Source organism: Phallusia mammillata, chromosome 5 (genome assembly GCF_965637545.1).
Source record: "Phallusia mammillata chromosome 5, kaPhaMamm4.hap1.1, whole genome shotgun sequence".
In the NCBI taxonomy this organism is placed as follows: domain Eukaryota; kingdom Metazoa; phylum Chordata; class Ascidiacea; order Phlebobranchia; family Ascidiidae; genus Phallusia; species Phallusia mammillata.
The window spans coordinates 13,944,982-13,957,616 of record NC_137256.1 but is presented as its reverse complement, the minus strand read 5'-3'; the positions used below and the strand labels follow the sequence as shown (position 1 = coordinate 13,957,616).

Genomic DNA, 12,635 nt, shown 5'->3' with positions numbered 1-12,635 from the left:
ATCTACAGAAACATTTTCATTTGAGTAACTAGCTTTTCTTTGTCAACAATAGGACGTGCTTGGTGTCACTACTATCTTGTCTGTAGAATGTTCATTCTTAAGAAACACTTCCTGTGAAGCAATTTAGCAGCTACTGTTTAGATTAGACAAACAGTACATGTCCATTATATCAATACACATGATTGCACTTGGTTGCAAATACTGTCCACATGGTGTGTTAAGAAATCCACACTTTAAATTGTCTTCACTCTTTTTTTGTCTTCATTTCAAAATTCCTGTTGCTTGCAGTTGTTTGTTCTGCATTTGATATTGCCTGAATTTCAGTGAGGCATTTAACTTCACAGTCACAAATTTAATTTTTTTTGGTAGCATTAGGAACTAAAACTGAGTATTTCTTGTTGTTGCTTATTCCTGCATGACATTTGAGTAGCAGATTTTTTGTCCCATACTTTCATAAATCTTTTTAATTCAGTTATTTATTATAAAGGTTAATTGTGACTTTAAAAGGTGTTAGATGACCTTTTTTCTTTTTCAAGGTGTGAGATACACTTATTCAATTCAATGATAACTGTAAAAACTGAAACCCACTTACAGTCATCTTAAAAAGTCACGACTAACAGTCAAACAATAAATTTAATGATAGCAAAATAATTATTTAACTGCACTCACTGTCGAACTTAAAAACACAGTACACGGGTTTGGCTTTGGAGCTCACTGACGCGAAGCAGACAACACAACTAGCGCTACGTCACGGGAGGGGCTGCGCGAGCCACAGTCCCCTCTCGCCTATTTCGCCCGGCATGTAGCTTTTTCAAGTGCGCATGCGCACAACTGAAAACGTCATGAAACGTCACGAAACTGGAGCTGCAGCTCCGCCATAGATAACTTATTATTATTATTATTTTTTTTTTTTAATTTTTAAATAATACAAAATTTTTATTAATTTTATTTTAATAAAATGCCGATTAATGCCATAAAAGTTATTCTTAGTATACACTGATCAAACATAAAAACTATATGTAAAGATTGTTTGGTATAACAACTTGGAATAGGAATGTCAAGTAAAAATACTGGGGGTGCTGCAGCTCCGCAGCCCCCTCGCACGAGCCGCCCCTGTTGATAATACATCTTTTCTATAACTATTTGCCCTTATCTGTATATCGACGTATAATCCGTACACGCATACAAGTTTTGACCCAAATAAATTAAAATGTTGGAGTGTAGAAATACTATGGGTATAAAATTAAAATGTAAGCCGCCCTCGATTGTAAGCCGCCCCCGGTTAAGCCGCACCAACGGCCGGTAAAAAACAATATAAGCCGCGGCTTACAATAGAGTAAATACGGTATGTACAGTGGGGTACATGACATTTCAAGCAAGTAGTCAAGTTTCAAAGAATGAATTCGAACCAGCGAATCGATTTGAGCGGCTTCGGCTGAACCTAAAATGCCTAAATGTGTATTTCAGAAAAACGAAAGTTGACTGCAGGATTTTAACTAGTTATGCAAAATTGCGCACAATGATGATCCAAAGACAGCATGTGACAACACAGAAAAGACAAAACAACACAAACATTACGATTGTGTGCGAACAATTGCATGTTTGTTAGTTGTCATGCAATAAAGGTTATTGTGTAGCAATGGAGACAGTCGGATCTATTTTGATTCAGACTTATTTAGTGGCACAAACTGACGCCAAATATCATTATAGACTTACTTCAAGCTTTTCGCGGTCCCGCCAAAATTGCCTCACGGACACCAGTTTAAGAACAGCTGCTTTAAGGGGAAAAATGCACTTTTCATCTCTTTCAAAATGCTAATGTACCAAAAATGGACTGTTTGGGTTGGTAACAACATCCTATAACGCACAAGTTTGTTTGGTGTCGGCAAAGATATTTATTGAAACCGTCAGGAATTTTACCCACGCAGGTATGGTAATGCATAAAAATGTGCTGCCTGTTCGGCATAGTAGGGCCGCGCTGTTTGGATGTGTAGACCAAGATAATAGGACAGTGTTTAAAACAAGCAATGTTAGCATTTCCAAAAGAACGTCCATCACTTGGGTCAGTTAAATTGCATTTCCGGATCTGTTTTGAAGTACGTATAGCAGAAAGCTGCTCGCGTACCATCTAAAAAACACCGCAGTTTGACAACCACAGGATTAACCGGATGTACCTAAAACCAAAGCTGTTTCGCACTCAGATCGAAGCTTATCGAGAAAACAGACTGAAAACATCTTTAGTTCATTTAGTTTTAATATCGTGGAAAGCAGATCTGGGCGCCAGAAAACAGAGACATGAGTAAGGGGCGCTTACCCCTCTGGAATAAAAAAATAACTACATCATACAACTTTTACCCAAAAATTTCATTTGTCCACTGCAAATTTTTCTGCCGGTCCCCAAGAAAAAATGCAAGACAAAATGCAGCAAGCAGTTGGTACGAAAAAAGCGTTATTACAAACTAGATACACTAGCTTTTTTCTTTAATCAAGTTGACTTTAAGTAAATGATTTGCACATATTCCCACGATCTCTTCATATCTGCCAACTTGAGAATAAACTTGCATGAACCTTAATGAAATTCAAAAAATTGGACACTTTACACTTGTGTGCATGAACAAAATCGGTTTTGGCCGAACCTAAACAAATTGATCTGTTGAAGCCGCTGATTCGAACGATCCAATTCAGCAAACCCATCACATCACAGGTTGCTTACAAATCTCTTCATTTTGGATCCTTGTCAAGAAACAGTGGCCCAGCTTGATATGACTCCGTTTGCACTTTAGACTTTTCACAGTGAAGATGTGCTTGAAAATATCCTAGGCTTCATATCATGAAGATCGTAACTTTCATTGCCACAACGAGCATAAGCTACATCGCATCAAAATGAAATCGATGAGCTTCTTGTATCTTTTCCTGTCTGTCCTCTCGTCGTTCCATACAGTGTAAGGTAACAATTGCAATAGCAACCACAGCACATGTTGCAACTAGTACAGCAAGTGTGTCAAGAAGATTGTGTCCTGGAGTAACCAGTAGTTCATTAGTCCACCTGTAAAAATGTTTTTGTGGTGTTGGTATGTACCGAATTTATAATTTATCAATATTTGCATTGGGAGTAAACTAGAAGATTGGCTTCATTTTTTGTGCCTTTCAGGTTTTTTTAAAAAGAGTATGGATGAAAACTTAAATAGTATTTTAAAAAGCAACAGCTGTTGGACAATGGCTACAGAGTTGAAAATTGTGTAATTTTTTTTTGAACAAATGTCAAAATTCAGTAATTTAGAACTGCATTAGAAATCGTAGGTATTAAAAAAAAACAAATTAACAGAAAGCTTTCATATTCTTTTTCTCTAGCTTTAACTTTGATACTGTTGTCCAAGACCATATTTTATCAGTTAATACTTCTCCTAGGAAGCCCAAATAATATTACAGACATTAGACAAATCATGTTCAGGCTTTATATTGTGAGTAGTGGTATTAACAGATTTGTCACTGAGCATAGTGTTCATCTAAGAATAGTTATGTCGAATTACCTGCTGGAATCACTCGGAGGATGAGGAACAACATACATCTGAGAGTTTGGAATAATCATTGTCCAGAGCTTTTTGGACTGATTGTGATTAGAAATATCTGGAGATTAAAGCTCAAAGTATTTAACCAAACTTTTACAATTACTAGGTTAAGTTTGCTAGTCCAGTGAATGATTAAAATAGTACAATTATTGAAATATTATGCATATATGTGGATGCATTAACTTAATTACATGGTATTGCACAAAATTGAGAAGGAAGAAGACAAGAGGGTACAGCAACTTGCAGTTGATCAACAAAATTTGGCAGCCTTCCCAAACTAAAACTGACATAAGGTAACTGAAGAGATAAATGAGCTGTCTGTGAAAGTTGTGTTGCTGAATTTTGTAACATTCCACCCTGAAATTTTGTAACACAAAACCCACATAAATATGAATATGTTTCGTAAAAAATACAAAAAAACTGCTTTGAAGTCACATTCAAACCTTGTTTGTAATAAACGACTTGACCTTTGAAACATAAAAAAAACGTAAAATGCTGGATATTTAACAATTAAAATATTTCATACCAATTTCATGGGAAACTTAATACTGCTCCCCAAGGTAAATGTCATATAACATGACACATGGTAAACACAGGATTAGATAATGTATACACACCATAGTGTTTATTGTAGAATATGACACTGTACCACCAGCAACATTAGAGCCAGTTTTTGTTTTTCCTGACAGTATCTGAAAAATAAAATAATAGTTGACCTAAATATTCTAAATTTATTCACTTGCTTAACCTTTACAAATAGAAAGCTTGCATCTATTGCCAATGTGTTTCGGTAGGCATGAACTGAGTGCAATCCATCTAATTTGGCAACAGATACAAAAACATCAAGACTGCCATCATTGGATAGGTCAAAAAACGAACTGGAAAATGAACCTTCACTATTGGGAACAATCAATGACAGTTTGAACTGGTGCCCAAATATCTGACAGTATTCCTCACTGAAAAAAATATACAAATGTTAATGTATGTTAATATGTAGCATTTAAAAAAAGGAATACATGCCTGCATTGCTTTCCAAATAATATTACAGTTTCCTGTGTAGTTGAGTCACCTTTTAGTTTGTTTTGCATTATACACAAAATGTCAATAAAAGTATCTTGGTTGTAGTCCCCAGTTATAAGTGTGATTGGTTGTTTCATGTGACTACAAAGGCATAAGGTAAAACATATTTCTTATTAAAATGGTGAAACAATAAAAATTAGTAAAAAGTACATATATTAAATCCCAAGCTGTCCAGTAATGTACATTTGATAAAAAATAGTCAAACAGTTTAATAACATCACAATTCTTACCTCTGTTTTATAGACACAAAATTCCAATCAGGTTCTGCAACAAAAACTTCCACCCATTTCTCACCACGCTGTGCAAAAATTTTACTTTGGTTGCACCTAAAAAATTATTGGAAAAACTAGAAAGGCGGCTTTCCTATATATTGCCAATTTATATATTCTCTGTCCTATTTAACAATTTACTCTATACATCATCTGATCTACTAACATGATTGTTCTGCCTTGCAAAAACGAATGGGTCCCCACAGACATGTAAATGCAAATAAGTAACAGTATAAATATGATGCGAATATTTCTAAACTCCAAAGAAAAGTTACAAAATAGTTTGGTAATTAGGTCATTAAATCCTGATAATATTAAAGCACTAACATTGGCACATTTGTGTGTCTAGTTCGATAGAAACACCTCTTGCAGTGATAATGCAGACAATAACCCTTTGACATGTTATGGTCGTTTTTTATTGTTTTGTTTGCAACATTTTGCCAGACGTGTTTGAGACTTTTCTATAGTTTGATTCGTACAACGGTTAACCTGTCAACTATTTTCTCCCTTCTCTCATGTCGCATATGATCCTGGCAGAAGCCACTGCATGACTGTCTCTGTCCTCTTGGACAAAGATTATATGTACCGTCTGCCACCCAATACATGTAATGTCCGTCATTGTGATACAAAACTAAAAATGTTACAGCTCTATTCTAGCGAGAACAAAGCCTGATGGCACACCTGGTCATGCATAAAGCAGTGGTCCGACCGTAAACTAACATATCTGATTGACCATAAACTAACCAATCTCTCCCATGGGATTTGATTGTCTGACAAGAGCACAGGCACTTCAAAGGGGACACATAATTACCATCCATACCTTTCCTTTAGCATGCAAATAATGTATTAAACAGGGATTGTACATACCTCATCCCAACAATTTCACACACTGGCACTAAATGTTCTTGAATTGAGTCTCCATCCAAATCAACAAATACAGATTGTCCAATTTCAAAATTTGCACCAAGGTCTAGAGTTTCGCAGCTACTCTGGTTTAACCCTGTGGCCGTACCCTGCAATTCAAAATCCACAAACTGAATTTTGCAACTGGAAATACAGTTTCATGTATATTGCCAACTCAGATATACTACATTTTGGTAAATGTTTTTTCACAGACACCATTTGTTAACAAATGAAAATATTCATTTGTTACTCAATTCGAATTGGTTTTAAAACAGGATTTCTTTAAAAAAAACCTATGTAATATTATAATCTCTACAAAAAAAGCCACATTTACATAGTATCTGACATTGAAATGAAAATGTCTACCTTCCATGTTTCGTAAATTGCAACCTTTTCATTTATTGAGGTAACAACAAGCTCTGCATTTCCATCAGCATCCGTATCAACAAAAGCACATGAATGAGGAACCCTCATTTCATACAATGATGGCATAACTGTGCTTGCAATGAATGATATGATTTTATAATTCCAGTCTGTTGCCGGAGGGCTGGTGTGACCCAGCAAAAACAATCTAACAAAAACATACTGTTTACTCACATTATATCTACATATTGAATAGCAGTTTGTCTTTTTGTTACAAGAGTTACATCAGTTGCATACCTTGAGTTGTTACTAAGAGAAAGGAACAAATCAGGAATCATATCAGCATTTGCATCAAGTAGCAATGGTTGATCTTTCACATTACTTAATATTGGTACAAAATTTCCAGAAAGCAACCTTGATTTAGTTCCAAAGGTAAGAAACAAGGAAATGGACTCCTGTTTTGATTGTTCTGAAGTATAAATGATGCATATTGACTAATCAACTTTAATGAACAAGTCAACTGTGATGTTTCATACCTGACGTTGTTACTAAAAGGTCAAGGTATCCATCTGCATTATAGTCAGCAGGAAATAAAGCACTAATAGAACCTGAACAGTTGCATGTAACTGTTTGCAAATGAGAGAGAGAAATCAAGTTCTTAGTGGCTGCTGCCAGAATGTTGATTTCATTAGTTCCTGCAAAACAGGTGAAAATTAAATTGATAATTTTTTTAAACAAATCCTCTACTTACCTTTCACCATAAAAACATCTGTGTATTTATCATTATTGACATCAGCATAGGCAGCAACAAAACCTTTTTCTGTTCCAGAGGGAAAGACCTGAAAGTTAATGAAACAAACACTAAACCACATGCTTGATAATAATCATTTAAACATAAAATAAAGGATTTGCAACGTTTAATAAAAAATAGAAGTGCTTCTTACTTCTGAAGAAACTTCAAGGATTTGTGCAGCAGAATATTGTGAGCAAACAACTACAACAAAACATCTTATCAGTAGTCTAAACTTATTGTTGCATGACATTGCAGCTAGTTACAAACAAGAAGTGGGTTATTTTTTTGCTGACTTATAATCGACATTAAAAAGAATTCTGTTCATAAACGCACGACCACAGTCCACACTCCACAAATCAAAAATGCGATCAGTCTGTTGTGCTCGACACGCTTGGGCAGTGATTGCTACGGTAAATGTTGACGCCACCTCTTGATATTTAACAAATCGCGGGTTCTCACGTTAGCAGCTCTACCAATGTTGATTGCCACAACGTAGTTGGGCCAAGTATACATTTAACGAATCATTTCTATTCGGATCTTGTAAAAGTATGATTTATTCCACAGAGTATTAAAAAAACGGGTCTGGTATACTATCATGATCACACGTCACATTTACGTCATACCTGTACCTACACCGATGACCTTTACACTAGGGTTGCCATATTTTGTGATACACAATCCCTGACAAAATTTATCTCAGTTGCGTTAACCAAGTGGTTCTCAAACTTTTTCGTTATTTTCTCTAAACGGTCCCTTTGCCATTATTTCGAGGGCTTGCGGTCCTTAAGCCTGGTGTGTATTTCAGAAAAACGAAAGTTAATTGCAGGATTTTAGCTAGTTACGCGAAATTCTGCAAAACAATGATCCAAATCTGACATTAAAACATTTAACGTTAAACATTACAATTTGCGCGCGAACAATTGCATTTTTGTTAATTGTCATGCAATAAAGCCTATTGTTTAGCAATGGAGACGGTTGATTCTCATATTCACTTTGATTTAAACTTATTCATTTGCACAAACTGACGACAAATAAGAATATAGAATTACTTCCACCTTTTTGCGGTCCCCGCAAAATTGCCTCACGGAGTCCTAAATGACCGCGGACCCCAGTTTGAGAACCGCAGCGTTAACCTTTTTGCGATCCAAATACTTATTCCGGAATAAACTCACTACTCTCACTATCCTTGAAACAATAAGCACATATCAGATCGCCAACCTTTACCCCTCTAAAAACCATTCAGACCATTATCAAATTTTCACACAAAAATATCCCTGGGAGCCGAGAAGGCCTTTTTAAATTTGAAATGCAATGCCACTGTAAAAACGTTTTTATATCTAACGAAATTCGACTTTTTGTTGTTAGTTGGTTCCTTGCATATTATAGGTGCACAGTTACAGCAAATGAAATTTCCCTCGTCCCCACGTTAGCATCGAACGCTGTGTTTTCTTGAGACGCGGATTTTTATTTATGCATTTAACGCGTATTGTTAGACGCCCCCAGTTTACCTCTTTACGTTCATGGTTTGAACGCGGTTGTAGCTAACTACCAGAAATTTTCTCCGTTGGTGCATTTATTTCATAGTATATCTATATTTTTTTCTTAAATTCCTGACTTTTAAGTACATTTTAACATTTCTCCCTGCCGCAAATTTAAACCATGAATTCCCTAACATGTCAGGGAAAATCCTGACGTATGGCAACCCTACTTTGCACATAATGAACTATGTCATAGTACAGATACGTCGCTATGACGCCACACATTTTTCTTATAGCCTGACAATTTTCCCATTTCACGAAATACCATTTCCCATTTTAAGAACGACCAAAGAGTATAGAAAACTTTTTTTTAATACTCTTTGGAACGACCATCGCACAAAGCTGAAAATTGGTACGTCCTCAATGATTCTAATAACGCCATGCCAAAAAAATACCTCCATTGGGCCACATTTAGTACATGTATTCTACTTCTAAACTTGCTCGTTTCTGCAAAACACCTCTTGCTCGCCGATGAGCTGCACATGCTCAAATTCCAAACTGTAATATTTAAGCAGGAAATTGCGAAATGACAATCGTTTTCTACGATTACGAAATGGCCAGAAGTTCTTGTGCTGGTTACGGCTAAAGTTTAGATCGTAGAAAGTCAACCGTGACAATAATTGTTGGAAGGGCCCAGTCTACAGCGTGCATCTCTTTGCGCCTCCTCGTAAGTGCGGCACCAAGCGATCGTTTCAGTGTGACGTCACAATGCCTAGGGTTAAGATGGTGGGGTCGAAGTTGGTGAAAGTCAAATGCCTTGTGAATGTTTGCACCGTGTTTCGAGCCGAAAGCTCAAGGACATTTCGGATCCGATAAAAGAGACCGATAAACAGGTGCACCCCGACGAATCTCGACCCGCTTCAAGAGGTCAATTTAACAACGGAAAGCCTATGTCGACACCTGATGTACTTTTATTACCACAAAGCTTCTGTTTCCTATAATTTTTCCTTGCTTTTTGTTGTTGAGTTGAAGCTTGTTTCACCAAATGTATATTTTAAACAAAAGTTGTCAAAGCCATTGTTGCACGATAAAGCGTATGGAGCCATTTTGTGTCCAAAATGGTACAGCAAATATAAGGGGAAACACAAATTGTCTGATTTTTGCAAACTGTAGAGCAGGGGTTCCAACTGGGGGTACGAGATTGAACATCAAGGGGTACGAAGATCCTTGGTTCACAGAGCAGCGTTTTAAACAGATTTCACAGTACAGTTTTATTTTGGAATTGTAAATGATATTATGTTATTACGGTCTTTGCTTTGAAAAAACAACAACAATTATCTGCAAATAATTGTTGTTATTTAGTAGGAAGCCTTATTGTCTCATAACATTCCTTTCTTTACTTTCTGCCAGCAATAAACAACGAAGCAAGTTCGGAAGAAAATGCACAAATAAAGGAGGCCATTCAGTGTAGCCTTGCTGTAAATCTGCTACAAACGGTCTACTCTCCACCTCTAGAACTAGAGAAAGTAGTGGAAGCCGGGGCAAAACGGCCATGTAATTTTTGCATTTTTGTATGAAATATCGGTTTAATGTTTAATATAATATACAGTATATCTGAAAAATTCCATCAGAATTTTTTTGGGGGTACGAAGAATGCTCTGACCTGACAAAGGGGTACGAGCAGCTAAAAAGGTTGGGAACCCCTGCTGTAGATCTTAAATGTTACGTCACATAGAACAACACCATAACAATGCCGTATTTTTTCGTGAGTAGTGAAACGTGTTACCTCCCGTTATGAGTTATTTATTCACTTTGTTGATGCAATTTAACTGAATTATACTGTTTTGTTTAATGCGATCAGTGAATTAAATTTAAGGAAACTTACGGAGATGGGAGTTTTGCAGGATTTAATATGGAAGAGAAGGTTTGCGCGTCGGTCAAGGATGGCCTGTATCTATGGATAATACATATTGTAGGGCCAATATTTTGAAATTGATGTTGTTTTTAGTATTGTTTCGTACGTGTTTTAACAGACATGCAGGAAAAATGTTTCCATTCGAAAAGGCTCCTTTTTTGAAAAGAGTCATCTTGACCTACAACAACTTTGTTACTGTATTTTGGGACATTGGATGTATGTCAAGATGAGATTATGACTGAGGCATTGATCTCAAATTAAGGCAGGTTGTGGGTGTGGGTTGGTGCAATTTTCTTCAAGAAGTAAGCTTATTCAGTAAATGTAAACACTTTCGTTAGATTTGCACCCATGATCTGCTTTCAAGGCCTAACGTTGTGGCCGTTGATGAAAGTATGGTAGCACGCAGAACACGGATCCAACACAAGCGCGCCCAATACGGGAACAGTGGATTTTTGGCGGCGTTGATCTGCAGACCAAGTAAGACCTAAAACAATTCCATATTTTTTGGCTAACAGGCTCTTGTAAAGGGAGTGTTTTTTGGCATTAGTTCCACGCTCGAAAATAATTGTCCGCCACGTGGCCCCATTAACGCCATTGCAAGCAACACTTTATGAAGGATGTTAATAACACAAACAACTTCCCTCGGCGGCTATGATGATTTGTGATACAAACCTCAGGCTGGTGCAATGACCCCCGGGTCTGACGACCAAGTACCAGGGTTGGGTAACGAGTCCTATCAGTCGAGTCTCAAGTCAAGTCAGTAGGGGTCCGAGTCCCAAGTCAAGTCAAGTCACAAGGGGTTCGAGTCTCAAGTCGAGTCAAGTCATTAGCAGTTCGAGTCGAGGCAAGTCACAAAAAGTTTTTGCAAAAAGGTTTAGATAGTTAATCCAGCATTTGAATGGTTCATCGCACCTTTTTTAACTTAAAACGGACACCGCTTCATTAGCCTACAATGAACAAATCCCATCAACGTTCCTTTCTAGAGTAGGGCCAACTTTAATGAAACACATTAATTGACACTTATTAAACAGTGCGGAAAAGAACGTCATCCTGTTCAAAGGAGTTTTTGAAAACCAAAAATTCATATTTTACCGCATGCGCTAGACTAGAGCGTTTGTTCAGTAATATAAGCGCTTAAAAGCGAATACTTGGCCTTGGCATGTACTGCATTCGATTACCTTAAAACCCAAGCAATAAGTACAACGCTTAATGCCAGCGTAAGAAAGTTTAGCAAAATGTAGCAGCGACTTCGTTACGTTAAAATTAAGCAGAAATAACTTCGCATCGCACAGTGAATTGCTGCTGTTGTTTGGTTGAAGTCAACTGAACAGGTTATCCACTATTTCCGTTTTGTTGGTGAAATAACGAGTCCGAGTCGAGTCTCTACTAAGACGAGTCCAAGTCAAGTCGAGTCTCTTCACAACTGAGACTCGAGTCAAGTCGAGTCTTTTAAAAAGGTGACTCGAGTCGAGTCACTGACTCGAGTCTCCCCATCACTGCCAAGTACCACCTGAGCTCTGATCCCTCGTGTTGAAGAAAGGTGGCGGCAGAAAAAGATAAAATTGTGCACATTTTTTAAATTTATGTTTACCGAGGCCGTTTTATTTTCAAGACTATCAAAGTCTCTTGACACAATATTTGCATATTTTGTTTTTTCGAAAAGGTCCCTATGATTAATCAGTGCCTCATGATAGCGTAAACCAGGGGTGTCCAAAGTGCGGCCCGCGGGCCAAATGTGGCCCGCGACGGCATTTTAAGTGGCCCGCAGCTGTTGTTTCATATATGTTATTGCGTATGGCCGCTATGATTTGAATTAAGGTTTTGGGTTGTGGCGACTTGCGACTTCACGCAAAAGCTTTTTCATGGAACTGTATTTACCGATAAAAAGGTGTACATGGTGCTGACGCAAAAAAAATCCCAAAATTTCCTTAACGCCGTATATATTTTGTGTTATAATTGTCCGCTTAATAACTTTGCAAAAACACGTTGGCCCGCGAGCATCTTCACGTGATGAAAATTGGCCCCTATAAAAAAGTTTGGACACCTCTTGCGTAAACCAAAGCGGTACTTTGAGGGTAACCATAATGACAAAAAAATCTTAGTAATTGCGTTTATACTCGTTACACTACAGGTCTTACCATTACCAAATAAAAAACGGTAAATACCACGTTAAGGCATTAGTTTGACTAGTTAAACTACGTAAAACTAAAATACAACGGCAACAAAGAAATAGTGACTTGTTATTACACAGAACAAAAAATCATA

At 37.1% G+C, this 12,635-nt stretch overlaps 1 protein-coding gene across 1 annotated transcript; it reads right to left on the bottom strand.

The window, feature by feature from the left end:
- Positions 1 to 2,236: 2,236 nt before the first annotated feature.
- Positions 2,237 to 7,279, bottom strand: LOC145228040 (T-cell immunomodulatory protein-like). The gene is made up of 13 exons (XM_080093013.1): positions 7,129 to 7,279; positions 6,936 to 7,023; positions 6,721 to 6,879; positions 6,482 to 6,653; positions 6,188 to 6,392; positions 5,786 to 5,931; positions 4,880 to 4,975; positions 4,590 to 4,730; positions 4,318 to 4,525; positions 4,187 to 4,261; positions 3,761 to 3,926; positions 3,531 to 3,627; positions 2,237 to 3,046 (listed from the first exon to the last, which is right to left on the bottom strand). The coding sequence occupies exons 1-13, from the start codon at positions 7,225 to 7,227 to the stop codon at positions 2,869 to 2,871; spliced, it is 1,830 nt and encodes a 609-aa protein (XP_079949139.1). The 5' UTR covers positions 7,228 to 7,279; the 3' UTR covers positions 2,237 to 2,868.
- Positions 7,280 to 12,635: the final 5,356 nt, after the last annotated feature.

Excerpts from the sequence above, each read along its gene's own strand:
- LOC145228040 (XM_080093013.1), bottom strand. The coding sequence starts at position 7,227 with ATGTCATGCAACAATAAGTTTAGACTACTGATAAGATGTTTTGTTGTA. Across the intron at positions 6,654-6,720 it reads CCTTTTAGTAACAACGTCAG|AACAATCAAAACAGGAGTCC; the intron begins GTATGAAACATC and ends TTTATACTTCAG. Across the intron at positions 4,731-4,879 it reads TTTGTGTCTATAAAACAGAG|TCACATGAAACAACCAATCA; the intron begins GTAAGAATTGTG and ends ATGCCTTTGTAG.